Source organism: Lithobates pipiens, unplaced genomic scaffold (genome assembly GCF_037356315.1).
Source record: "Lithobates pipiens isolate NorthernLeopardFrog02 unplaced genomic scaffold, aLitPip1_a1.2 Scaffold_1, whole genome shotgun sequence".
In the NCBI taxonomy this organism is placed as follows: domain Eukaryota; kingdom Metazoa; phylum Chordata; class Amphibia; order Anura; family Ranidae; genus Lithobates; species Lithobates pipiens.
In genome coordinates this window covers 79,272,049-79,297,276 of record NW_027507685.1, presented here as the reverse complement: position 1 = coordinate 79,297,276, position 25,228 = coordinate 79,272,049, and the positions used below count along the sequence as shown (strand labels likewise).

At 42.6% G+C, this 25,228-nt stretch overlaps 1 protein-coding gene across 2 annotated transcripts in view; it reads right to left on the bottom strand.

The window, feature by feature from the left end:
* Window positions 1–1,510: 1,510 nt before the first annotated feature.
* Window positions 1,511–25,228, bottom strand: part of DDAH2 (DDAH family member 2, ADMA-independent) — a 44,633-nt gene continuing 20,915 nt past the window's right edge. For both annotated transcript variants that reach the window (XM_077460798.1, XM_077460791.1), the window contains exons 3-7: window positions 24,363–24,462; window positions 13,877–13,950; window positions 12,221–12,340; window positions 10,173–10,316; window positions 1,511–6,387 (exon numbers count right to left, since the gene is read on the bottom strand). In XM_077460798.1, the coding sequence (XP_077316924.1) occupies window positions 6,271–6,387; window positions 10,173–10,316; window positions 12,221–12,340; window positions 13,877–13,950; window positions 24,363–24,462 (555 nt within the window). In that variant the 3' untranslated portion in view covers window positions 1,511–6,270. The remainder of the gene's footprint in view (window positions 6,388–10,172; window positions 10,317–12,220; window positions 12,341–13,876; window positions 13,951–24,362; window positions 24,463–25,228) is intronic.

The following is a 25,228-nucleotide window of genomic DNA, read 5'->3' as shown; positions in this document are numbered from 1 at the left end:
AGAGAATAGGTAGGTGAGGGACCCCTGAATCGACCTCCCAGGGAATTCCCATATGCTCAGCCCCACCCAGGCAGGGAGTGCTGTACTTACCAGTCCTGCAGAGCTAGGAGACATTCCATCACAGATCCACTCTCCGATCAGTACAGGGTGGCTGCTGTTCACGGCACACTGACACAGACATCAGTAGCCCGGTCATATGTGTGCCCCGGAGAATTAAAGCTCACCGACCAACTCTGGAGCGAAGGTACGTCGTGGCCGACCCAGCATGTAGCTCTGGTCTGCACACGCTCGCTGGGGAGACTACAAGGATAAGGGTATCCAGCCTATCACCCAGCCGGCTGTTGACAGTAGATCATAGGAGCTATAGTCTTGCACAAAAAGTAAAGCTTCTGCAGAAAAAAAAATCCGGACCGATGGGCCCGCAGGGTTCCTAGGTCCTTCTCCTTCACTAGGCAGAATAAAACTGAGTGCTGCATGGCAGGCTGGGGGATGGTTACCTAAGGGACCGCCCCTTAGGCGGAACTAAAAGTTCTGTGTTTTTCATAACATGTTATGCCTAGTCTTCTCCTAAAAGGTGGCTTAACAACCCAATGGCTAAGAAAGGAGCTGTGTCAGTCTGTGAATATAAGAGAACTGGTGCTCGCTGCACCAGGGGAACACCCAAGATGCTGAGCGGCATGCAACGGCAGGGGATTGAAATGCCCAGACTGCTTGCACAAAATTCCATTTTGGGGGCAACCTGTGAGAAGCTCTGAGGCAGCAGGCAAGTGCAGCCCTCACTGGCTTTCCTACACCTGGCTCACAGGGGTACCATCTTTTTAGTCTTCTGGTCCAAAAAAAAAGAAAAGAAACACACACACACACACACACACACATTGCTGTGGGAGAAACAATCAATACTAAGGGACAAGTGGTAAGATGGGGCCTTATAAACAGCTGTGATTTTATTGTGTTTCCTGTAGGGAGGAGCCCATCCTCATATGTTGCTGTCCTCGAAGGTGAGGTGAGAAAACAGGCAGGCATTCAGGAGGCAACATATGACCACTGAACGGTCCATCAAATACCTCTGAAAAGCAATGCATTATGGTAAAAAACACTTGTACCTTTAGAATCACTTAGCGTGTGAATGAGCCCTTGCAGTTGAAACCTTCACTGCCATTTTAGTTTTAGCTCCAAAAGCTTGTAAAATGGCCATCCAATGGTAGACATATCCACTTCTGCTCATGAACATTTGACTTAGTGAGAAATGCAGCCCCTCTCAGATGGCTTCCTCCAGCCAACCAATAGATCTTCCACACAAGTCAGGCACTTGATACGAGGTTACCTGCAAACTGTCAGCGATTTGTACAAGCTTACTGGCCGCAGCTGATCATACACACATTGTACGTGTCACACCACAGCCCTAATTGGCCTAAATCTGATGCAATTTGGGTATCCAATCAGAATTTTAGGCTTTCGTTGCAGACTTATTTTTTGCATATGATGAGGTTGACAAAATAAAGAACTCCGATTTTTCCTTAAAGCAGTTTATTTATAAATTCAAAAGGGTTATAAAACAAAACCTGGTTTCCAGCATATAATAGACAGCATAAGGGGGATGGTGAGATTGACAGATGCCCTAATGCTCAGGAGGAAGTTGGGGGCATGGATTTCAAAAGGGTAGTTAGTAGGTTTTACCAGATAACCAAAAAATGCCTACTTACTGACAGCAGTGATTTTATATTCCCTAAACAGAAATAGCACCAAAGGCCTGTTTTGAAATAACAGCTGCTAGCACATTGCAAGCAGGAAGTGTCATGGACAATCATAATTGCTACATTCAGAAGGACTACGCAAGAGGTGACCGAGTGGTACAAATAGACATTTGTGAAAGAACAGTGTGGGGTAACTTATCAAAATGTCTGATGGAAGACTGAGCTCAGTTTGAAGATCATAGGTAGAGAACACTTCCATTTATTCTCCCATATTACACCAGGACAAGGAGGAGATTTCAGTTGCTTTAGAAAATACAAATCACTTCTATTTGGATCAGTAAAGACATGGATTGCCCAGAGCAGGCAGCTTTAACACAGGGCTTATTATTTTACATTGGTGGTGTTTGGAATCCATTGCTGAGCATATGCGTGTGGCAAGCCTCAGATGTAGGCAGTCTGTCTCCCTTTCCCAAACCTTTGTAGGAGTTACTGTGTAGGGACCGTTTTCAGAGAACCTGAATGTATTCCTTAGAAGGCAAAGAAGGATGCAGAGATCAGAAGTTAAGGTTTTGCAGATAGACATTTCCATATGTCCAAAGCTTGAGTTAACATGCCTACTTAAAAAAAGGCAGTTCAGAGATAAACTAACAATTTGTCTAGTTTTTAGCAACAATACAATACATTCATTCTTAAAAAAGGATAGAATGAAGGAGGAAGAGTTTAGTTGTGTGCCAGGATCAGGCATCTGTCAGACACTTTGATAAATGAGGCCATTTTCTATCACACAAGGCCCAAATAAGAAGACCATGTTAAATTTAGAGTCTGTCCCTTCAGATTAGAGGAAGTAATAAAGGAGAGGTGGATAAGGAAGGTCTAAAAAAGGTAATCCTACATAGAAGTGGTGGAGGTAGAGCAAGGGAATGAGGTAGAGAAAAGAAAAAAAAAGGTTTATAGTCTACTTGGGAGAGGCTTAAAGGTCAATGAATCGCATATACCATGTATGCCGCCATTTTGTGAGGTAGAGCAATAATTATGCCTATAAACCCATCGCAAAACGTTAACTCTAAAGCAGGACCCGATATAATTTAGCATGGCTTCAGTCTCACAGCCATAAAAATGTTACTGATGTACGATTTCTAGAAGTAAAGTTCCTGCGTAATCATTCATGCGTAAATGTACATCATTTGTTTTTATGATACTTCTTCCCCCCCTTTGTTTAGGCTTAAATTAGGAGCTTACAAATGCCTACACATGCATACACACATGTTCTTAGACACAGATTTGTGGATTATGCGTTACAGATCTGAAAGCATCTTATGTTTAGGCACTTGTGCAAATGGTTCCCTTGAAAACAATGCAGCTGCATTCAGATCTGAAATTAAAAAATGCTTATATATACACAGTACTTTATTTATGGCCATGTGAATGAGGCTTTAATGTGAAAATATATCCAAGGGATGAGATATTACTCCAGCTCCTAACCACCTGCTACTGATACATGCTTAAAACGCTTTGTTCTACTCTACACTGTCCTTTGAGGCACGTTCCACCCAAAACTGATTTAACATGCGTGAGGGCATTGGCAGGCTTTGTGCATGCCTTGCATACTTAGTATGCAGTTTGTCTTCTTCTGAAAATGGGAACGTTATTTCTGGGAAGGCTCCACTGGTGACACTTTCCTGCAGCACTTTACATCACCACCTGTTCTAATATGGCTAGGATTACAGCACAGTCAATGCTGAAAGTAAACTAAAAATTTGTTTAATCTACATTAAAATTCCAACACACCATGAAACACAGCACTTGTCTTGGCGATGGCTCACGCTTTCAGGCAGACCTGGCAATTTCGAGAGATCTGGGCACCAACGTCCCAGAGAGACATAAGTAGTCAACATCTCATTTAACAGGGAACCTGTCATTACATTTTAAGCCTCGAAATAATTATAGCAGCCTACCATTATAATATAAAACAGAACAAACAAGGCCATAAACTTCCCCCTCCTCCATTACTTAAGCAATCAAAAAGCTCTTAAAGGAGAGCAAGATACCTGAGGAATGGGTGGCTAAAGTTATCAGGATTCAGAAAAGGCCAGAGTCCTGTTTCAAATGATCCTGGCCCACAAGCTGAATTCTCAGTAAAAGAACAAATGATAATAGTAATGTGCTAATTTTTGATGCTGCAATCCATTTGGCTACTAAAAATTCATGACTGGTTCAACCATCAGTGAAGGGTAGAGTTTCCCATTAAAACAACATTGTTCTAAGTTTGACATTTTAAAAACACAGGGCGGTAAACAAGCTACTTGATAAATAGTAACCATTATGTTATATTATGTCTGCACAGGCTTTTGAAGTATGAATGCAAGCCAGACATTTTCAATTCATGCTCATTAATGGACATGGGAATCTTTCCATCCACAGTTGTCTACAGATGGATTGCACAGCACATCTCTCCCCTCCATCTATATTACAAGCATACCTTGAGTATTTCCTATGGTGCGCATTTTATGCTGGAACCCCTACTATTGATATAGCATAGCAAAGAAACATTTCAGAGGCGACCCTTCTGCTTCATTTTAATGAACAGGAAAAAAATTGCTGCAACTCTAAGTGCAGCAAATTTTTAATTTAGTGGCTATCACTAGTCAAGTGGGAAGGGTTTTTTTTTTTGTTGTTTCTACAGGTAAGCCTAGATTAAGGCTTACCTGTAGGTCCAAGAAATATCTCCTAAACCTTCACGATTAAGGAGATATTTACAAAAAGACAGGCAGTGCAGTGCAGCTGCACTGGGCATGCCGCTGCTAACGGCGATATGCCGTTAGCGGCGGCTCCCGTGCGCATGTGCGGGAGTGATGTCATCGCTGCTCCAGTGCTGCGAGTGGCCGGAGCAGAGATACCCGGAAGAAGAGGAACGCTCCGTGCTACAGGGGACAATGGCGACATCGCTGGCTCCTGTGTCAGGAAAGTGCATAGATGCATTGTAGCCCATTATGCTTTACCTTTGCAGGGAGACAAAGGAAATAAACCCATCAGAGTTTACTTCCTCTTTAAAAACTGCCCTGACTGAACAAAGTTTTTGTTCTAAGCCTCAGTCCTCCAGTACCCCCAAGGAGCCATGTTTTCAGATTTTCCTTTACTTTGCACAGCCGCTTCAAATCAATGACATGGTATTGATAAGAGCTATTTTATCTAAGGGAAATTCCCAAAACATGGCCATTGGGGGTACTTGAGGACCAAGGTTGAGAACCACTGCCATAGAGGACTCATTGTTCTGTTTTTTTTTTTTTTAATGGCACTGGTCTCAAAATGTAGGTTTGCGTCACCTGGAATTTGAGAACCAAGACCTGGGCTGTAGTTTTTTTGGCCCGGAGTGATACTTTAAAGCCCCCAGGGCCCACTAACAGGCCAGGTTTGCAAGATAACTGAAATACATCACAGGTGATATAATTTGTTGCTCAGTGATTGCAGTATTCTAGTCTGCATCTCCCCAAGGTAATACATAAAACCTGGCCTGTTATTGGGCCCTGAGGACAGGGTTGGTGACCACTGCTTTAAAGAACCTGAAAAGTCATACATTTAAAAAAAAAAAAAAAAAAAAAAAAAAAAAAAGGAAGGAGAGAAGGAAGAAGTACTGTTTCTGCTGTGCCCTATAATATCAAATTTAGATGGAGAAGAAGCTGTGGGTGCGGGAATGATGGGAATGCAAAGACAGACAAAAGGATATAATAGCACCAGAAAGGTTTGCAGTCCAGCATCATTGTTTGTTCCTCTTAAAAATAACAGATCGTTAGCAAGACAAGTCTGTGCCACTGTGCTGAAGAAACCGTCGAAAGATATGAAAAACGATGAGAACCAGACAGATAAAAATGACAAAATATTGCATCTTCTAGTAAATAGTATGTCTGTGCACCCATCTAGTGGCCATATTGTACACAACATTAGATAAACTGATTATGTCAAGCCTCCTAACTAAAACACTTCCCTTCTACAGCTCCAGCTGTCCCTAAGGTATAGAACATCAAAGTGGCAATAGGTGTGCTGTGACATTACTTACAAACTGTTCATACTTTTTTTTTGGGAAATGCAGATTGCATACAGCGCTTGATAACTGCATCCAGTTATCTCAACCAAGCAAAAACCTGCATTGCTTCAACTATATTAAGAAAAAAAAAAAAAAAAAAAACACTCCAGAAAACTACTTTAGTCAACTGGGAGCCAAATATATTTGTAAAGGTCCTAGAGATATGTACATACAAACTGTCATAAGAGCTAGCCAATCAAATAAGAATCAAGAGAAAAAAAAAACCCAACACACATTTCCTATAAGAACCAAAACCAATTTTCAGTTCTGTAAAAAAGACCAGCTGCAATAAAATTGGCTGCTATTGAAAACACCTATTTTCTATACCTCCATTGTTCTAGAAAACCTATGTGCTACAAGTGTGCATTAGTGTATGTTTATGATACAGGTAAAATCCTGTAGGCTGAAATGGATGCTGTAGAAAGAAAGAGGATAGAAAGCCAACCACCTTGTGCCAGCGTTGGTGGTCAGGCATGGGGGGGGTGGGGCTAGAAGTCAAATCTCCAGCTTGCGGTTTATCAGTATGGTACAGGCAGTTAGGCAGCCTCCTAATTTAGACATCTCTGTGCAGGATGCTGGGACCAGGGTGTAATCAGTCAGCTTCTGAAAGACCTGGAGAAAACATATACAGAAATGCAATTCAAATGAATAATAGAAGCCTTTGTACTTAAAAAAAAAAAAAAAAACACACACACACACACACACACACACACACACACACACACACACACACACACACACACACACACACACACACACACACACACACACACACACACACACACACACACACACACACACACACACACGCTACCCCCGACCATCTTTCTGGAAATGCTAGTTGTCCAACTCTGACCCTTTTCCTTCAATACTTGGAGCCACTGCGCCAGAAAGATCGAAGATAACGACTTCTGACTTTTCCAGCTTTCCTGATAATCTCGTCTGTTTCATTTAGGCACTCCTGTGCGTGGGATCCAAGGCACTGCTGTATCCAAATTCTAGGCTTGGGTGGTTTGCTGGTGCTACTACTGTGCTTCTCACTGTCCCTCTAGCTTAAGTTTGGGATGAAGCAAAAGCCTGCCTCTACCAAAACGAAAGCCTCCATATTGTGAAAGTGCTGCAGTGAGACCACAGGCAATACTGATTTCTAGCGCTTTGCCCTTCATGTTTTTCTTTTTGGTAGGAGTTTAATTCATCTAGAAAACAGGATTTTTGGGGGTCAGAAATGGCTAGCCATCACTGGGACGGTATAAAAAGAGGAAAAAAAGACCAATAGGCTACTTTCACACTGGGGCGTCACCATTTTTTGCAGCGATTTACCGTCGTTTTTGCAGCACTTTTTAGCCACTAGCAGGGCGCCTTTAACCCCTGCTAGCGGCCAAAAAAAGGGTTAAATGTGCCCACGCTTTGCCAGCGCTGCCGATTCATTTCAATGGACAGGGGCACTGTAGGAGTGGTGTATACACCTACAGCACCTCAAAGATGCAGCTTGCAGGACTTTTGGTGTTTTGCTATCGCACCAGTGTGAAAGCACTCGGGCTTTCACACAGGAGTGAGGCGAGGCTCTTTACAGGTGCTATTTTTAGCGCTATAGCGCCTCAGTGTAAAAAGCAGCCTTAGAAAGCAAAAGAGGTTAAAACACTGACAGTATGCATTGCGTTTATCAAGCATTCTCGTCCCCCCTCCCCCCAATTGGCACATTAAAAATGTACAAAAAAATTGGATTTGAGCCCTTTTATATTAGTGCGTTAGCCACAACTAAACCGCATACCTAGATATTATGTCACACTTATCCACCTGTAGATTTAATATATTTATACAATATATGCTTTAAAAACTACCGTATTTATGAGAGGCTTGCTTAAAGTATAACAAAAATAAAAGCAAAAAACTTTTTTTTTTAGCTTTGGATAGAGTGGCAAGGGATTAGATTGCTTCTCAATTTTTATTGCCATCTGTGCCCCCATTAGGAAGATTTACCCTCTCTATATTTGTCTTGTCCACCATTATCATTGAAAGCGAAAGCAAGAGAAAATTCCAAGATTTTAAGTTGTCCACAGAAAAGTAATAGAGGGAAAATCTTCCAATGGGGACAGTAGTTCTGGTGACCTGGGGGTCCCCAAGGCATTCCCTTCATTTGCAGCGATTTCCTCTCACTTCCTGTTTGGCTATGGCATAGGAAGTGAAGGGAAATCTCCCCAATGAGACACCCAGGGTTATAACCCTCCCTTACTCAATCCAAAATGAACACACAAAAAAACGTTCGTCTATAGTTCTACTTTAAAAAAAGGATGCAATCAAGTCTTGCAAAACAGGTGTTTCATAAATCAAAATAGGAGATCACACACAGTATCTCATAAAAGTGAGTACACCCCTCACATTTTTGTAAATATTTTTCATGTGACAACACAAAGAAATGACACTTTGCTACAATGCAAAGTAGTGTATAACAGTGTAAATTTGCTGTCCCCTGTTGGAAGATGGGGAGACATGTACCTGATTTGCTGCTATATTGATCCCTTACCCCCCTCCCCCCTCTGCCTCTCCCTTTCTGTGTTTCTTCCACCCCTTGGGCCTCCTCTTATTATCTTCCCCTCCTCCTCCTCCTCCTCCTCCTCCTCCCCCCCCCTTTTTTTAGCTATTTTTGTATTAATTTTCTTTTCTTTTTTTCTGTTTGCTCCCCCTACCCCGGCTGATACACAATGTCTTTATAATGACTTTACCAATGATGTGTGTCTATTCTTATACAGCACAGCTAATCCAAAGTACTCATATATGCAATACGGCCTTGGCCATGTTGGCCTATGTTACCTTCTGTACCGATGGCATGTTTGCTATGTCTGCTTTTTACCCTGTTTCCTGCTCCTTTCAATGAAGTTTGTTTTTCGACTAAAAAAAATTTGCTGTCCCCTCAAAATACCTCACACAGCCATTAATGTCTAAACTGCTGGAAAAAAATAAAAAGTACACCCCTAGGTGAAAATGTCCAAATTGGACCCAATTAGCCATTTTCCCTCCCTGGTGTCATGCAAGTCGTTAGTGTTACAAGGTCTCAAGTTTGAATGGGGAGCAGATGTGTTAAAATTTGGTGTTATCGCTCTCACTCATATACTGGTCACTGGAAATTCAACATGGCACCTCATGGCAAAAAAAAAATCTGAGGATCTGAAAAAAAGAATTGTTGCGCTACATAAAGATGGCCTAGGCTATTAGAAGATTGCCAAGACCCTGAAACTGAGAACAGTAGCCAAGACCAGACAACGGTTTAACAGGACAGGTTCCACTCAGAATAGGCCTCGTCATGGTCAACCAAAGAAGTTGAGTACACATGCTCAGCATCATATCCAGAGGTTGTCTTTGGGAACTAGATGTACGAGTACTGCCAGCATTGCTGCAGAGGTTGAAGGGGTGGGGGGAGGGGGTCAGCCTGTCAGAGCTCAGACCATACGCCGCACACTGCATCAAATTGGTCTGCATGGCTCTCATCCCAGAAGGAAGCCTCTTCTAAAGATGATGCACAAGAAGGCCCGCAAACAGTTTGCTGAAGACAAGCAGACTAAGGACATGGATTACTGGAACCATGTCCTGTGGTCTGATGAGACAAAGATAAACTTATTTGGTTCAGAGGGAGTCAAGTGTGCGTCGCAGCAACCAGGTGAGGCATACAAAGAACAGTGTGTCTTGCATGGTGGTGGGGGTGTTATGATCTGGGGCTGTATGAGTGCTGCTGGAACTGGGAGCTACAGTTCATTGAGGGAACCACGAATGCCAACATTTACTATGACATACTGAAGCAGGAGCATGAGAGTAAAGGTGATGCACTGTCCAAGCACATCTCTAGACCTAAACCATATTGAGCATCTGTGGGGTATCCTCAAAACAGAAAGTGGAGGAGCGCAAGGTCTCCAACATCCACCAGCTGCGTGTCATGGAGGAGTGGAAGAGAACTCCAGTGGCAACCTGTGAAACTCTGGTAAACTCCATGCCCAAGAGGGTTAAGGCAATGCTGGAAAATGGTGGCCACAAAAAATATTGACACTCTGGGCCCAAGTTAGACATTTTCACTTAGGGGTGTACTCACTTTTGTTGCCAACGATTTAGACATTGACTGTGTTGAGGTGTTTTGAGGGGACAGCAAATTTGCACTGTTATACAAGCTGTACACTCACTACTTTGCATTGCAGCAAAGTGCAATTTCTTCAGTGTTGTCACATGAAAATATATAATAAAATATTTACAAAAATGTAAGGGGTGTACTCACTTTCGTGACATACTGTACATGGGTTAACATGAGTTAAACCAAAAGATGATTTTATTATTTGTTCAGGCATTGGATTCTGAGGTCTTTGGATATTATAGATCAGCAACAGATGTATAAATCAGTAAACGTGTCTCACCTGGACACTGTTAGGATATTCCTCTGCACTACGGTGCACCAATACATTGGATTTAGGTCCCACACGGGCGTAGATGCAGTTGGCAGCAGGATCATCGGGCACAGTCAAGGTTTCATAATGATGGTCTGTAAGCTGCTCCATCATCTGAAACAAACATTTTAAAACACTGGAGTAAATAAAAAGGGTATTTTTTTTTGTACTTCTTGGAATAATCTTCGTTAACATGAAAATCCACAATTGTATGAAAAATTCCACACAAGGAATTTAGAAATATTAAAATTTTACATTTTCAAACTTGGAATGACTGAAATATGGATTGGTGGACAGCAGATTTGAACTGATAAAGAAATAGCAAGATAAAGAAATAGCAAAAAAAAGAAAAGTCAAACACAGTGATGCACTCCCAAGCAAAATTAAAAAATGGTGGCATATGCACACCACAAAAAAAAAAAAAACAAACACAAACACACACACACCTACAAGAGTGCTGCAATAAGCTGTATATATTTGGCACAGCAAGTTCCCCCCCCTGGCATGTTGTTGTCACCTTTTGCCTAAAATGGCAGCCATCTCCGGCCAATAAGCATCAGAGCATCCACATAAAAAAGAAAGTCAAATATTACACTTTGGGCATTTTCATTCACATTGATTTTGTGAATGTTTTGGAGGCCCTTTACACCGCATAAAAATGTAACTTTTGTAGCTACAATGGCACTTTGAGTTTTGCAACAGAAATTACACTTACTGAGTGGGACTGATTTAAGGAGTAGTGGACTTTAGGTCTGGGCTTTGACTAGGCCATCCCGACACATTTACATGTTTCCCCTTAAAACCACTCAAGTGTTGATTTAGCGGTGTGTTTGGGGTCATTGTCCTGCTGGAAGGTGAACCTCCGTCCTAGCCTCAAATCACACACAAAGTGTTACAGGTTTTGCTCAAGAATTTGCCTGTATTTAGCACCATCCATTTTTCCCTCAACTCTGACCAGTTTCCAGTGCCAACTGCTGAAAAACATCCCCAGAGCATGATGCTGCCACCACTATGTTTCACTGTGGGGATAGTGTTCTTTGGGTGATGTGATGTGTTGGGTTTGCGCTTTGATGGCCAAAAAGTTCAATTTTGGGAGTCTCCCACGTGCCTTTTCGCAAACTCAAAACGTGCCATTTTGTTTTTTGCTGAAAGTAATGGCTTTCTTCTGGCCCCTCTGCCATAAAGCCCAACTCTATGGAGTGTACAGCTTATAGTCGTCCTATGTACAGATACTCCAGTCTCTGCTGTGGAACTATGCAGCTCCTCCAGGGTTTCCTTAGGTCTCTGTGTTGTCTCTGATTAATGCCCTCCTTATCTGGTCCGTGAGTTTTGGTGTGTGCCCATCTCTTGGCAGGTTTGCTGTGGTGCTATGTCTTTTCCATTTGGTTATGATAGATTTGATGGTGCTCCTAGAGATCAAAGATTTGGATTTTTTTTTTGTTTTTTTATATAACCTAAACCTGACTTGTACTTCCCAACAACATTGTACCTTACTTGTTTGTAGAGTTCCTTGGTCTTCATGGCAGTGTTTGGTTATGTAGTGCCTCTTGCTTAAGTGTTGCAGCCACTAGGGCATTTCAAAAAAGGTGTGTATATGTAATGACAGGTCATGCGACACCTAGATTGCACTAAAGTGGACATCATTTCACTAATTATGTGACTTCTGAAGGTAATTGGTTGCACCAGAGCTTTTTATGGGCTTCATAACAAAGGGGGTGAATACATACGCACATGGCAATTATCCGTTTTTTTACTTCTGAAAAATAATTATGTATTTTTTTTCTAATTTTACTTCACCAACTTAGACTATTGTGTTCTGATCCATCACATATAATGATTAAGAAAAACATTGAACTAAAGGCTGTAATGTAACAAAACAGGTAAAAAGCCAAGGGGGGTGAATACTTTTGCAAGGCGCTGTATGTACATACACTCTGGTCTCCTACAATTAGCAAATGAGGGTTATAAATATCTGAGCAGCCACCCCTCCTTTCCTGTGCTATGCTCAGTTATTTTACCTTAAGGGCTTTCTTTGCACAGTCGCTGCTTCCAATAACCAAGGTATCTGGACCACACATGCTACAGAAACTTTTTAGATGTAAATCTCCAGAGACTGGGACAGTAGAAACTGCATAATCCTAGGGAAAACAAAAACAAACACACATTTATAGGAAAGATACTCCCCACACAAAACTGGTTTTAGAACAGATTAAAAATGGTTAGCTGGGAGTTAAGCCTGGTGCATACTGGTGTATTTTATTTTTTGTTCAACCCAAGAGCTCGCTGTACTAACTATGCAATTTTAGTACAGCAATCTACCAGCTAAGCTATTGTGTTCTGACAGGGGGACTGCCCTGTCCCCATCAGAACACATTGGCTGCAAGTGCTAATTGGATGCCAGTCATTGATTTCCATGATGCCCATCCGACAGAAGCTGTGCATTAGACTGGCTTCTGTACACACTGGCTTGGCACATGTGTACCAGCCTTTAGGTTTTTTAGTGTAGCGCTGGCATCCTTGCCTACTAAATTATGTTAGCATTTACAATGAAAGTCTATGGACGTTTCTATGACTTAGTGTTTGGCGTCATCTAGCGCCCAAACACTGATAGTGAACTTAAAGAAAACTCATTTAATCAAAGCATTGAACTTAGTACAGGAAGTGACTGTTATTTACACTGGAGAGTTGACCTTTTTACCCAGGATGACGGGCGACCTACCCATGGAGACTTTTTGACAGTGCATGCTGGGTAGGATATAAAAGGTTGTGTGAGGGACCTGAAGTGCCAGAGACACAGTGATCGGAATGGGAAGATCCAGAGACACTCGTTTGAGCATCGGAAGACCAGGTCCACCTATCGGAACGGAGAGACGGAGCCAGCTGACATAGAAGCAAGATGCAAACACTGGACCAAAGTTACCATACCAAGCTTTTGATCCAGTTGGTGAGCAAGTTGTGGCCCAGAGTTTACTAAACTTTGCACCTAGTCAGACTTGTATACAGGCCTCACTGGGATCCATAGTCCCACGGAGGAGTATAGCAACTGACACTAGGCAGGCATAAAGCCTACTTACCATCGCATCTCAAGTATTGTATTATAATTATGGAAGCAACACTAAGATCTAGTGTGTGAGATCACCAAGCGAGATCTCACACACAGCTATAAAAGTAGGGGAGCTCCCTTGTAATTATATTGTTTATAATTGTTATATCAAAAGTCATTGCTCTGTCATTCTATGTTGGGATGACAGCAAAATTATTGTAACCACCTGTTTTACAATAATTATAGTAAAATATACTTTGGTTAAGTACACCGGTGTGGAGTATTGTTTTCCCCCCAGCAGGTGGAGCCAGTTGATCCTGAAGTGTCAATACAGGTATATTGTGTTCTATTATATTGTATTGCACCACAGCTGTGTCAAGGGGACTGAGTCAAGTCAGTGGGGTTTATTAGCAGAGTGCAGGCCCAAATCAAACCAGCAGCTCCTTCAGGGGTCAGTGCTACATTAGTCACTTACAGTATGTAATGGTCATCAAACACCACACCTGCTGTCTGATGCTGGCTCACCCACCTGGTCATTGGATAGGAAAGATGTAGATATATATCAACCACAATAAAAAAAAATTTATATATATATATATATATATATATATATATATATAAAAATAAATACCTGGTATGTCTTTGCCACCATCTCTGCTCCTCGAAGATTCGTCCATTTGGACAAGCCTACAAAGATCTCTGAACCTGGAATACAGCAAACATAGTGGGTGACATTGTAAAAAAAAAAAAAAAAAAAACACAACATGCTAGGAACAAATATGAACACTGATTAAAAGAATTCCTGGTGACAATCATGTGCATGGATTGATTCCCCATCAACCTAATTTTTAAAATACTTCATTTACACTATACACTACAAAATGATTCTGGCTTCTCTTTAATGTACAACTAGAAACAATAAGGTTGGATTCACAACCTTGCATTGTGGTAAAAGCAAAGTATGTTATTGTACCATACATGCGTTAGTGCATTGGGGTGCTATTGCAAATGAATGACGATGCAAAGAACTAAGGCATTACACTGCAGATCAGTGCAATGTGAGCTACGTCACTAAAAACGGACTGACTTTCTCCATTCTGGTGCATTAAAGGGGTTGTAAAGCAAAAAAAAAAAAAAAAAAAAAAAACACTTGGCAATATCTGATTTATATGCTATATAGATCATGAATCTAGCAGTTATTTTTGCAGAAATTTTTTATTACCCGTTAGATAAACAGGCTTTATCAGCACTTCCTCCTGTCCTCTCTGTAGGTTCTCCTCAAATCCTGAGTTTTCGAGCGCGCTCCCCGTAGCAATGTCACGGCTTCAAAGGAACTAAAATTCCCCTGATGCTTAGTGGCATTGCGCATGCGCAGTGCCGCTTTTTCGCCGTGTGACCATGAATCTGAGCCACACTTCCATTTCAGCAAAAAAGGGGGCAGAGTAAAGTTGGGGCTGTGTCCCGAGATTCAAATTACAGAAGCAAGGCACAGGAGGCGGAGCTACAGTGTCTTAGACACACCCACGGCTTCCCGCCTTTGAACGTACACAATGTCTCCCCGCAGGGATGTAGTCCCAAGGAGGGGGCGAGCACGCTAACTAACCTCCAGCCAGGACAGCTTGGATGATGAGGGCATGCTTCTAGAGAAGGAATAGGAATTAGAAAATTCACACACAGAAAAAAAGCATTTACAAAAAGGAAAAAACAGGTAAGTGAACCAACAGTACACTACCTTAAAGGAACAGATTTAGAAAATAAAACACAAGCCTTTAGTATCGCTTCAATTTTTTTTTTTTTCCCCTTTTCTTTTGCCAACTCAGTGAAATCAATTGATAACCATAGGACCCACCTCAGCTTAACGCTCAAAATCCCTTCCATATAATCACATCATTGTGGCAGTTTTTATATATTATATATATTATTATTTTTTTTTTTTTTTTTACCCCAAGCTTATTAATTTAGCTTATTTACCATACAAACTTCGGGATACGACTGGGACCAAGACCCAGTCTTTCCCCTCCTACGCTCTATTTCCACTAAATCTTCCCCAACCTTCCTCCACCCCCCTCTCCCTTCCTACTCTGTGGACCACCACCTTCGCTCTGACCCTCTGCCTTATTTTCCTTATTTGTACCCGTGTGGGGCTTATCGCCTTAGCCCCTCTGAGGTAAGCCATTTCTTCTTAAATTCTTGCCAGCACTTCCACTTCTCCATCGTGTGTTTATTACTCCTCTCTTCCAGACTACCTCTCAAACACTCCATCTTATAAATCTCTTCCACCGTATCAACCCATTCCCACATTAACGGCGCCTCCGTCTCCTGCCATTTTTTTGGTATTAATTTTTTCCCCGCGTTCAACAGGTGTGGGACCAAAGATTCCCTATATTGTTTAACCCCACTTTTTGTCCCATGAAATAACACTACCCAGGGGTCAGCACTCACAGCTTTATTGGTAATCTCTTTGATATATACTAAAATTTGGTTCCAGTACTTTTTTTATCTTCGGGCAACCCCACCACAAATGTGTCATCGTACCCAGCTCCTTACATCCGCGCCAACATTCCCTAGAACTATCAGGCTGAAATTTACTATTCTTTTCTGGGGTGTAGTACCATCTCGTCAAACATTTATAACTCATTTCCGCCGTTTTAGAGTCTACAGCCGAACTATGGACTAATTTAAATATTTTTCCTATTGTTGCATTGTCTATATGTGTCCCAAGTTCCCTCTCCCATTTTTTGATGAACGAAGGCACCCCCAGCTCTACCCCCTCCAACAAAATTTTGTACCATCTCGAAACCTTCTTTGGCGTCTTTGATATACATAGCTGTTCCAAGGGGGTCAACTCTTCCGCCGTTCGAATCCGCGGCGGCAATTTTTTTACGAAGAAGGAGAGCTGCGCGTACCTCCATCCATCAATTACCATCATCTCTTTTTTTTGTGCCAACTCGTGATATGGTGCTATAGCTCCCATTCTCATTACATCTTTTAATTGTGCCTCCTCCTTCACCCAATTCCCTCCAATCTCTTGACATCCAGGTAAAAAATATTTATTATTTTTTAGTGCTATAAGTGGTGAATTATATTTCCCATTAAATTGCCTATGTGCCTTATCCCAAATCCGCAAAGTGTTTCGTGTAATACTGTTTCCTTCCAAAAATATGCTCCTCTTGTGTGGGGGATTCCAAATTTGCTTCCCCAAGCGTGCTCTACACATTACGTGCTCCAGGTTTACCCACCTTTTCTCTGTATTATCCCTCTTAGTCCATTCGCTCACCCTAGACAACACAACCGCTTCGTAATAAGTCTGTACGTCTGGGATTGCTAATCCACCCCTATTCTTTGATTGTCGTAAGGTAGCGAAAGCCACCCTTGCTTTTTTATTTTTCCATACAAAATTTCATTAGGACAGATTTTAATTTCGACAAATAAACATTGGGTAATGGTAACGGTAACATCTGAAACCTGTACAGAATTTTTGGGAATATTATCATCTTTAGTGAATTTATTCTCCCCAACCACGATAATGGTCTATAACTACATCTCTTGCACTCTGCTTGTATCTCATCTAATAGCGGGATGTAATTAATACGATACATTTTCTTCTCTGTTTTTGTCAACTTTATACCCAAATATTTAAGTTCACTCCTCCACGGAAAACTCCATTCCCGCTGCATACTTCGCGCCTCTTTCTTATTAATGTTGATATTCAATATCTCGGATTTCAGCCGATTTATTTTAAAGTTGGATACCTCCCCATACTGTTCCAAGAGACTTAATAACTTTGGCATGGACGTCTTAGGCCGCGTACACACGGGCGGACTGTTCGCCCAACTTAGTTTGTCAAACAATCCGACAAACAGTCCGCTCAAAATTTGCATGAGCGGACTTGACCACACACGATGAACGAACAGTCCGCTGAAAGCGTGCGCGATGACGTGAACGGCACGTACGACGGGACTAGAAAAACGACGTCCTATAGACTGCATTGCAACCTTCGGCGTGTAAATCCTTTCTGAGCATGCGCGGAACTTAGTTTGACGAACAAGCCTACACACGAGCGGACTGTCCGCTCAAACCAAGTTTCAGCAGAATTTCTTACGGGAATTCCGAAAAACTTTGTTCGTCAGACTGTCCGCTGAAACTGTCCGCTGAAGCCCACACACGAGCGGACTGTCCGCTGAAACACTGTTCAGCGGACAAAGTTGGGCGAACAGTCCGCCCGTGTGTACGCGGCCTTAGGGTTATTTATATAGAGTAATATATCGTCCGCAAATGCGGAGTATTTATATTCTTCTCTTTCTCCACTTTCACCCCTACTATTTCTGGGTTTTCCCTAATTGCAGCTAGGAGAGGTTCCAATGATAGCACAAACAGCAGGGGTGACAGCGGACACCCCTGTCTTGTACCCCTCTCCATTTCAAAATGCGCTGACTCCTGGCCATTAACTTTTATGCGTGTCTTTGGATGATTGTATAGCACCCTCACCTTCTGTATCATCTTCGGTCCTATCCCCATCCTTTCCATTGTCTGGAACATGAACCCCCAGTCTACTCTGTCGAAGGCCTTCTGTGCGTCCAACGACAGGAGCAGACTGGGGGTCCCTCCCTGTCGCATCCGCCGAAGCAAGAGAAGTGTCTTTATTCCATTATCTCTACCCTCCCGGCCCCCTACAAACCCCGTCTGGTCTGGGTGGACCAATGATGTCATTAATTCCCTCATTCGCTCTGCTAATACCTTGGCATATAATTTTGTGTCTGCATTTAACAGCGAAATCGCTGGTGCATTGTGATGGGTCTTTACCCTCTTTCTGAATTAACGTAATTGTTGCCGTTAGGCCTTCATTGCTCATTTTATATTCTTCTCCTAAGCCATTCATATATCTACATAATTTAGGGACAAGGACTTCTCTAAATATTTTGTAATACGATGTTGTAAAGCCATCTGGTCCAGGGGATTTTCCTGGGGCTGATTTTAAAAGCGCCCTCACTAATTCTTCTTCCGATACTGGCCTCTCAAGCATCTCCTTCTCTATGGGGCTTATTTTGGGCAGTGTAACTTTACCCAAAAATTCCCCGATCTTCTTTTTTACCCTGGCTTTTACTCCCTGGTTCCTGTCTGCGAATATCCCCTCATAGTATATCCTGAAGGTTTCCGCTATTTCCTTGGTAGTAACACCATATTACCATTTTTATTTAGCATTTTCCCGATAAAGTTTTTCCCTTTTTTTTTTTATTTTTTTTTTTTTTTTAGCATTCTAGCTAAGAACTTACTTGGCTTATCTCCCCATATATACCGTTCCCTGGCCAAGCCATTGAACACTCTCTTTGTTTCTTGTTCTAGTAAGTCCTTCAGCTCAGCCCTTGTAGTTAATAACTTTTTATAAACTAAATCTTTTTGATTCTGTCCTTTTTTATGGTCCTGTTCCAATCGACATATCTCTTCCGTTAATTTTTTAATCTTTTCGGCTCTCATTTTTTTCCTTTTTGATCCCATGGATATCAATATTCACCTTATATATGCTTTATGAGCATCCCACAATGTGTGACCTGCAATTTCCGCTGTTTCATTTAATGCAAAATATTGTTAAATTTCACTAGCAATTCTAATCCTATCTTCCTCTCCCTGCATAAATTCTTCATTAATCCGCCATGACGAGGGATTTCTCCTGACCCTTGAGATATTCAAGCTTATTTTTACTGGGGCATGGTCCGAGAGGGTCATCACTTCTATACCAGTATCTATTACATAATCTAACAACCCATGGTCTATGAATATATAATCAATGCGTGAATATATCCTATGTGCTGCTGAATAGAAAGAATAGTCGCGAACCTGCGGGTTCATTGCTCTCCATATATCCACCAATTGATTATTATATAACTTTTGTAATATGTTTTTTTGTGCTACATTTCTCACCCTCTTTACCTCCGATGAGCTATCCACTTCTGGGTTGAGGCTGAAATTCATGTCTCCCATCATAATCACGTACCCTTTTTTTAAATTCATGAGTTTATTTAATATCTTATTTAAAAAACTAACTGGATTACTGTTAGGGGCATAAATATTTACTAATGTGCATTCCAGCTCTTCCAATGTACCCTTTAGGAACAAATATCTTCCCTCTGCATCACACATTTTTTCACTTAAATGGAATCTTGTCCTTTTTGAGAAGCCTATCGCTACCCCTCTGCTTCTCGTCGATATTGTGTCACTGTAATACCAAACCGGGTAATTATTAGAATATAATCTTATGTTTGATGCGAGGGAGATATGTGTCTCCTGGAGAGAAATGACGTCAGCCTCATACCGCTTCAATTCCGCTAAAATCTTATGTCTTTTTATCGGGGTATTTAGGCCCTTAACATTGTAAGACATGAATTTCATACTATTTTACTATTTATTTCCCATCTATTGACCTGTCACTCCCCTGCCCCACACGGGTACTTTTTATCTTGTTAACTTGGGTGGTCCACTTCTTTTCTCCTCTGTCCCTTCCTCCCCTTATGCCTTCCCTCCCACACCTTGGCCCACCCCTCCTCCCCCCTCCCCCTCCCTCACCTCCACCCCCAATCCCCCCCCTCCGCTCCCCCCTCCCCCCGTCCCCTGTGACCTATTTTCGGCCCTTGTTTGGTTGATGGTCGTATATATCCCTACCATCTCCCAAACTGTTTGTTATGAGGGCCTGAGGCTCTTTCCGCCTGCGCCTCTCCCACCTCTTCCCCTTAGGGGAGGCGAGAGGATTTAAATCCAACATCCCCTAGTGCTTCATATCTTTCCTCACCGCCTTCCCCTTCTCACCCCCCTCTTCCCCAGATCATCCCCCCCCTCAGCTACATCAATCCTACTGCTTCTTCCCTCCACCCCGGCAGTGCGGGAGAGCATATACCCAGTTTCTCACAGAATTTTTCCAGGTCTTCCGGAAAACTCAACTTCGCCGTTTTGCCATCTTTGTTCCCTATTAAACAAGCGGGGAACCCCCATCTGTATTTAACATTCTGAGCCCGCATTTCGACCAACAATGGTTTCAAGAGCCTCTTCCTTGCTAGCGTCTCGAATGCAATATCTGGGAATATCTGTACTTCTCGACCTTCGTATAGCAAGGGGGTTTTCCCCCCTTAACTTTTTCCATAGTGCTGCTTTTTCTTCAAAAAAAAGTGAACCGTACTATTATGTCCCTAGGTCTTTCCGTATCCCCATATCTTGCTTTGCCAATTCTATGAATCCTATCAATCCTTGGGGGACCTCCCATCTCATCTACCCAACAAGGAGAGAGAATACTATCCATTATTGACCTTAGATCTTCACCTTTTACTTCTGGGACCGAGCGAATCTTTAAAATTTTTCCTTCCACTTCGGTTCTCCTGGTCTTCCAATTTATATAGCGTGTCTCTTTGTATTTGTTGTATTGTTTTTAATTGTTCTTTAACTTTGCTTAATTCCTGTGCCTGGAAGTCTATGCGATTTTCTGTAGCTTCTACTCTCTCTAATAATCCTCCCAGGTCCTCCCGAAGTCCCCTGATATCTGTTTTGATTGCGTTCTCTAATTTTAAGAGCATCTCCAACATTTCTCCTTTTGTGGGAGGGTGATCTTCTATCCTCGACTCATCAGTTTTACTTCTCTCCCATTCACTGTCTGTTATTATGTCCTCTCTGGATTAATGCGCACCACCTCCCCTATGTTTGCCTGATCCCTTCTTGTGTTCTTGCATGGACAGCTGTTTCTTGTCTGTTCCAAGCCCTTTTGGGCTTGCTCCTTGTGTCATATACTGTTGGATCGTCGTGTCTAAGCCCTTATCCTTTAAATTCCGTGGGGTCCCGCTTTTCGATGCTTTATTCGCCGCTTTACTCATGTTTCTATCCACGTCGTGCTTATATGGGACCTAGCACCAAGTAACTCTGCCCCTTTAGTCTTGGGTCCTTGACATCGACTTATATCCCTGTTTTTAATGTCCCCCAGTCCAGGTATATATCCTCCCACCATATAGGTAAGCCCGAGCTTGTACACACTGTGGATTCCCTGCTGTATGCCTGCTTCAAATTACTATGGGGATTTTTATGTAATTTCTGGCCCTCTAGATAGGCAATTCCCCCGGCGATCCACCCTCTACGAGCTGTTAATCCTGTTTATACCCTGGTTTCCCGGGTTTACTTAGGTTCCTTGTAGAGTAGACCTCCTGACGTGTGTCTTTACTCTACTCTGGACCTTCCCTTCCTTTATTAGCTGATTTTAATGCTGCGACCCTGATATATTGTCATTCAGCTTTTTCCACCGTGCTGCCTTATATATATATAAAAAAGAAACAATAAAAATAATCCGCCATACACTGTTCACTTTACATTGCGTAAGCATACATATCTGTCCAGTGGGGGTATAGACATCCAGGGAGGTGCTTTGCTCAATTCGGCCCTGAAGTAAAATTGCCTTTGGGTGGGCTGGCGTTACTCTAGGTAGGATGCTTGTAGGGCATGAGAATTAGCCCCTCGCTGTGGCTTTTCGCCTTTGCTTACAACCTCTCCCGGGGGTAGCTTTTAACAAATCCTCTCATTTAGGCAGCCAGGAAAGGCAGAGAAAAGGAAAAAAAAAAAAAAAAAGAAAGAAGGAGGCCAGTGCGGTCAAATATGCTCCACTTATGCGGCGTTTCTCCGCAACTTTCCTGTACTGTTTTCCCTCTCCATTTTCCAATATTAACGTTAATTTACTTGAGCTCTTATGTCGCTGTGTCCACGTTCTTGTATGTGTGACCTATTCCTCCGGTGCTTGTCACTCTTAGATTAATCCCATACTCCCAGCAATATCATGCAGCAACAGAAAAAAAAAAAAACAACACAGGAAAAAAAAAATCCTCAACGTGCATGTATGGAACTTCCACTTGCGAGGGTATCTAATCGCCCTCAGTTTGCCGCTTGCATTTTGCTACCTCATATGCACTTTAGTCCCATTACGGATACACTGTTTTTTGTCACATACATAACCCAGCAATACACTATAACCCTATAGGGAGGGGGGGAAGCAGGTGGCGTGGGGGGTCAGCGCCCCGGTGATTCAAACCTCGCACAGCCGCCAATGGCGGGAATAGCAGCGGGATGTTGTTGCGCAGTTTGCCGATCTACAGCCACTGGGGCTCGCATCTGCCCAGGATGGAGCCTCTCACCTCTCCGAGCCATGTCCACCTTCCTTCACTCGTCGGCGCTCTGCGGTTAGCGCTGGCAGGCCCCTCCCCTCAGGCGGAAGCTACATCCTCACGTCTCGCACCCGCCCAGCCATGACCTGGGGTAGTATCGCTTCAATTAATGACTCAATGAGGTTGATTTACTAAAGGCAAATATACTCTGCACTGCAAATGCACTTCCAATGCAGCTGCTCTAGATCTGAAGCGAAGCTCTGAAATTCAGGAAAGCTTTGCTTTTTGCCTTTTTTTCCCCTCTCCTTGCATGTGATGGAGTATTATTTGCAAAGTGAAGCTTTACCTCATTTACCAAGCTCTGGAGCAAGTGCACAGTTTATTTGCCTTTAGTAAATCAACCAATGAGTAGTAACATTAAAACAAGACATCCCGTGCTGGAGATGAGTGGGGCTTCGCTCCCCTGCATCACTGGACCCTGGGACAGGTAAGTGTCCGATTATTAAAAGTCAGCAGCTGCTGACTTAATTTTTTTATTTTATTTTTGTCACAAATTCTCTTTATAAATGATCTTTTCCCCAATAAAGCCAACATGTCTATACAGGAAGAATGTTTGAGGCATCGAATTAGAAAATACGAAAGAAAAGAATCTTTAATAAAACACCTGCGTAACTATCTATAAGGGAGTGCAGTTACCAATTTATCATACATACGTATTGCATAGCCCAGCTGACACCAAGAGGTACAATTTCTGTTCTGCTCCCCCAGACCACTTAAAGAGGAAGTAAACCCTGATGAGTTTACTTCCTCTTTCATTCCCTGCAAAGGCAAAGCATAATGGACTACTATGCATCGCATAGTAGTCTATTATGTGTCACTTGCCTGACACAGGAGCCAGCAAAGTCGCCGCTGTCCCCTGTAGTCTGCCGCATCCATCTTGTTGGTGGCTGTCATTCGGCAAAGCCGTCACTCCCGCGCATGCGCACGGGAGTCGACACGCGCGGCAGCTCCATTCTTGGAAACGCCGCGCTCAGTGCGCCGCTGTCTACGGCGCATGCGCCGTAGACAGCGGTGCCCGCGCGGGCAAATATCTCCTAAACCATATAGGTTTAGGAGATATTTCTTGGACCTACAGGTAAGCCTTAATCTAGGCTTACCTGTAGGTCAAAGTGGTTTGTAAGGGTTTACAACCACTTTAAAGATAACATGTCACCAAGGAACAGTGTTCTAGTTGAAAGCACAGAATGATGTCACTCAAATACATGTAGGGCTTTCCCTTTGGTGATCCTCTCTTTGGCTGCAAGTGTGGCTTTGAATTTGATCAATTGAGGAAGGGCCGATTTCCTAGCTCACTTATCTTTCCTGTAAGGTCCCAGCAGCCTCCAGCATGCCCCGTCCCCCCATGAGAGCCAGTGTGGGACAGTGCATACAGAGAGAAAGCCACCAGCTCCTTCACTATAAGCACTGCTTTGTTCAACTGCTTGAGGCGTCATGTGGTGGTGTAACAATGGAACACTTGCTCCAGTAACCACCATCTAAGACTCCATACACACCATTAGAGTTTTGTCTTGTGCAGGTTTACCAAAACCATATAATATGGAGGTCAAACCTTAGAAGTTTAAAATTTGTATGCAATCAGGCAGGCCCTTGCACTACATGGTTTTGGTAAATCTGAAGAAAAAAAAATCTGCAGAAAATTGAATAATGTGTAAGGCCCGATTCACACCTATGCATTTTTAGTGCTTTTTGCAGATTTACACTACAGAATGTGTTCCATAGGAAACCATGTTAAATGGACTGTAGTGCAAATCTGCAAAATGCAAAAAGCACTAAAAATGCATAGGTGTGAATCAGGCCTAAGACTGGAAGTGAAAGGAAGTCTCCCCATAAATAAAAGTCAAAGATGGGTTTTAATCCCTTCCTTTTTTTTTTTTAAAGGATTGAAGGCTTTAGATACGTTAAGGACTCTTGCTTTCTTGGACATTCACCCACCTGTGAAGAGGATGTCACTGGCATCCAGTGTGGCTTTTTCATCTGTAAGTTCACAGACCCTGAACTTCAGCTCCTCAAATAACTTCCGCAAGCCTTCTGTCTGAGAGGGAAAGAAGGCAGAGCAAAGTGAGGGGGAATCAGACCAAAAGAAAAAAAGACAATAAACACACATAGCAGATTATGAAACCACCCTCAGCGGAATCCAAAATACAAGGTCTTGGAAGGAGAAAAACAAAACAAAAAAACAAACACAAACCTCAGCCCATCTGACCAGATTGAAATTCGGATGATTTCTGCTGAATTTGAACTGTGGGTGGCCCTGCAAGCAAAATTTGACAAGCTGGGATGGAAAATTAATCAGGCAAAAAGTGACTGCATCCCATCAGATGCAGTCCCCATTTTGCAGTACCACTGTATTCAGGCAGCCGTGGGAGCCATGGTTGCTGAATAGAATAGCCAGCAGTGCAGTTTCCTCCACCCATGCTGTCTAACCAGGATAAGGGTGAGAGACCTGCAGGCTGAAAGAGAAAAATCTACCATTGTACGATTACCTTTAGTGCATATACCTTTCCGTCCCCCAAACCCTCCCCAGCATATTCATAAGACCCCTTTCACACTGACCCGCTTTACAGGCACTTCAGCACTAAAAATAGCGACTGTAAAGAGCCTTTTTCCATCTCTACAGTGTGTACACACATGTACTGTGGCTGCAATCAACCACATTAGGTAAAGATCTACTGAACTAATGTTCTGCAGTATTTTGAGGACATCAAGTAAAGGTGGGTGGCACAGTTCAGGATTTGCAGTGAAGGTCTTAAAAGAAGGACTTATGTCCCACTAGTGATCAGTGGTGTATTTTGATTTTG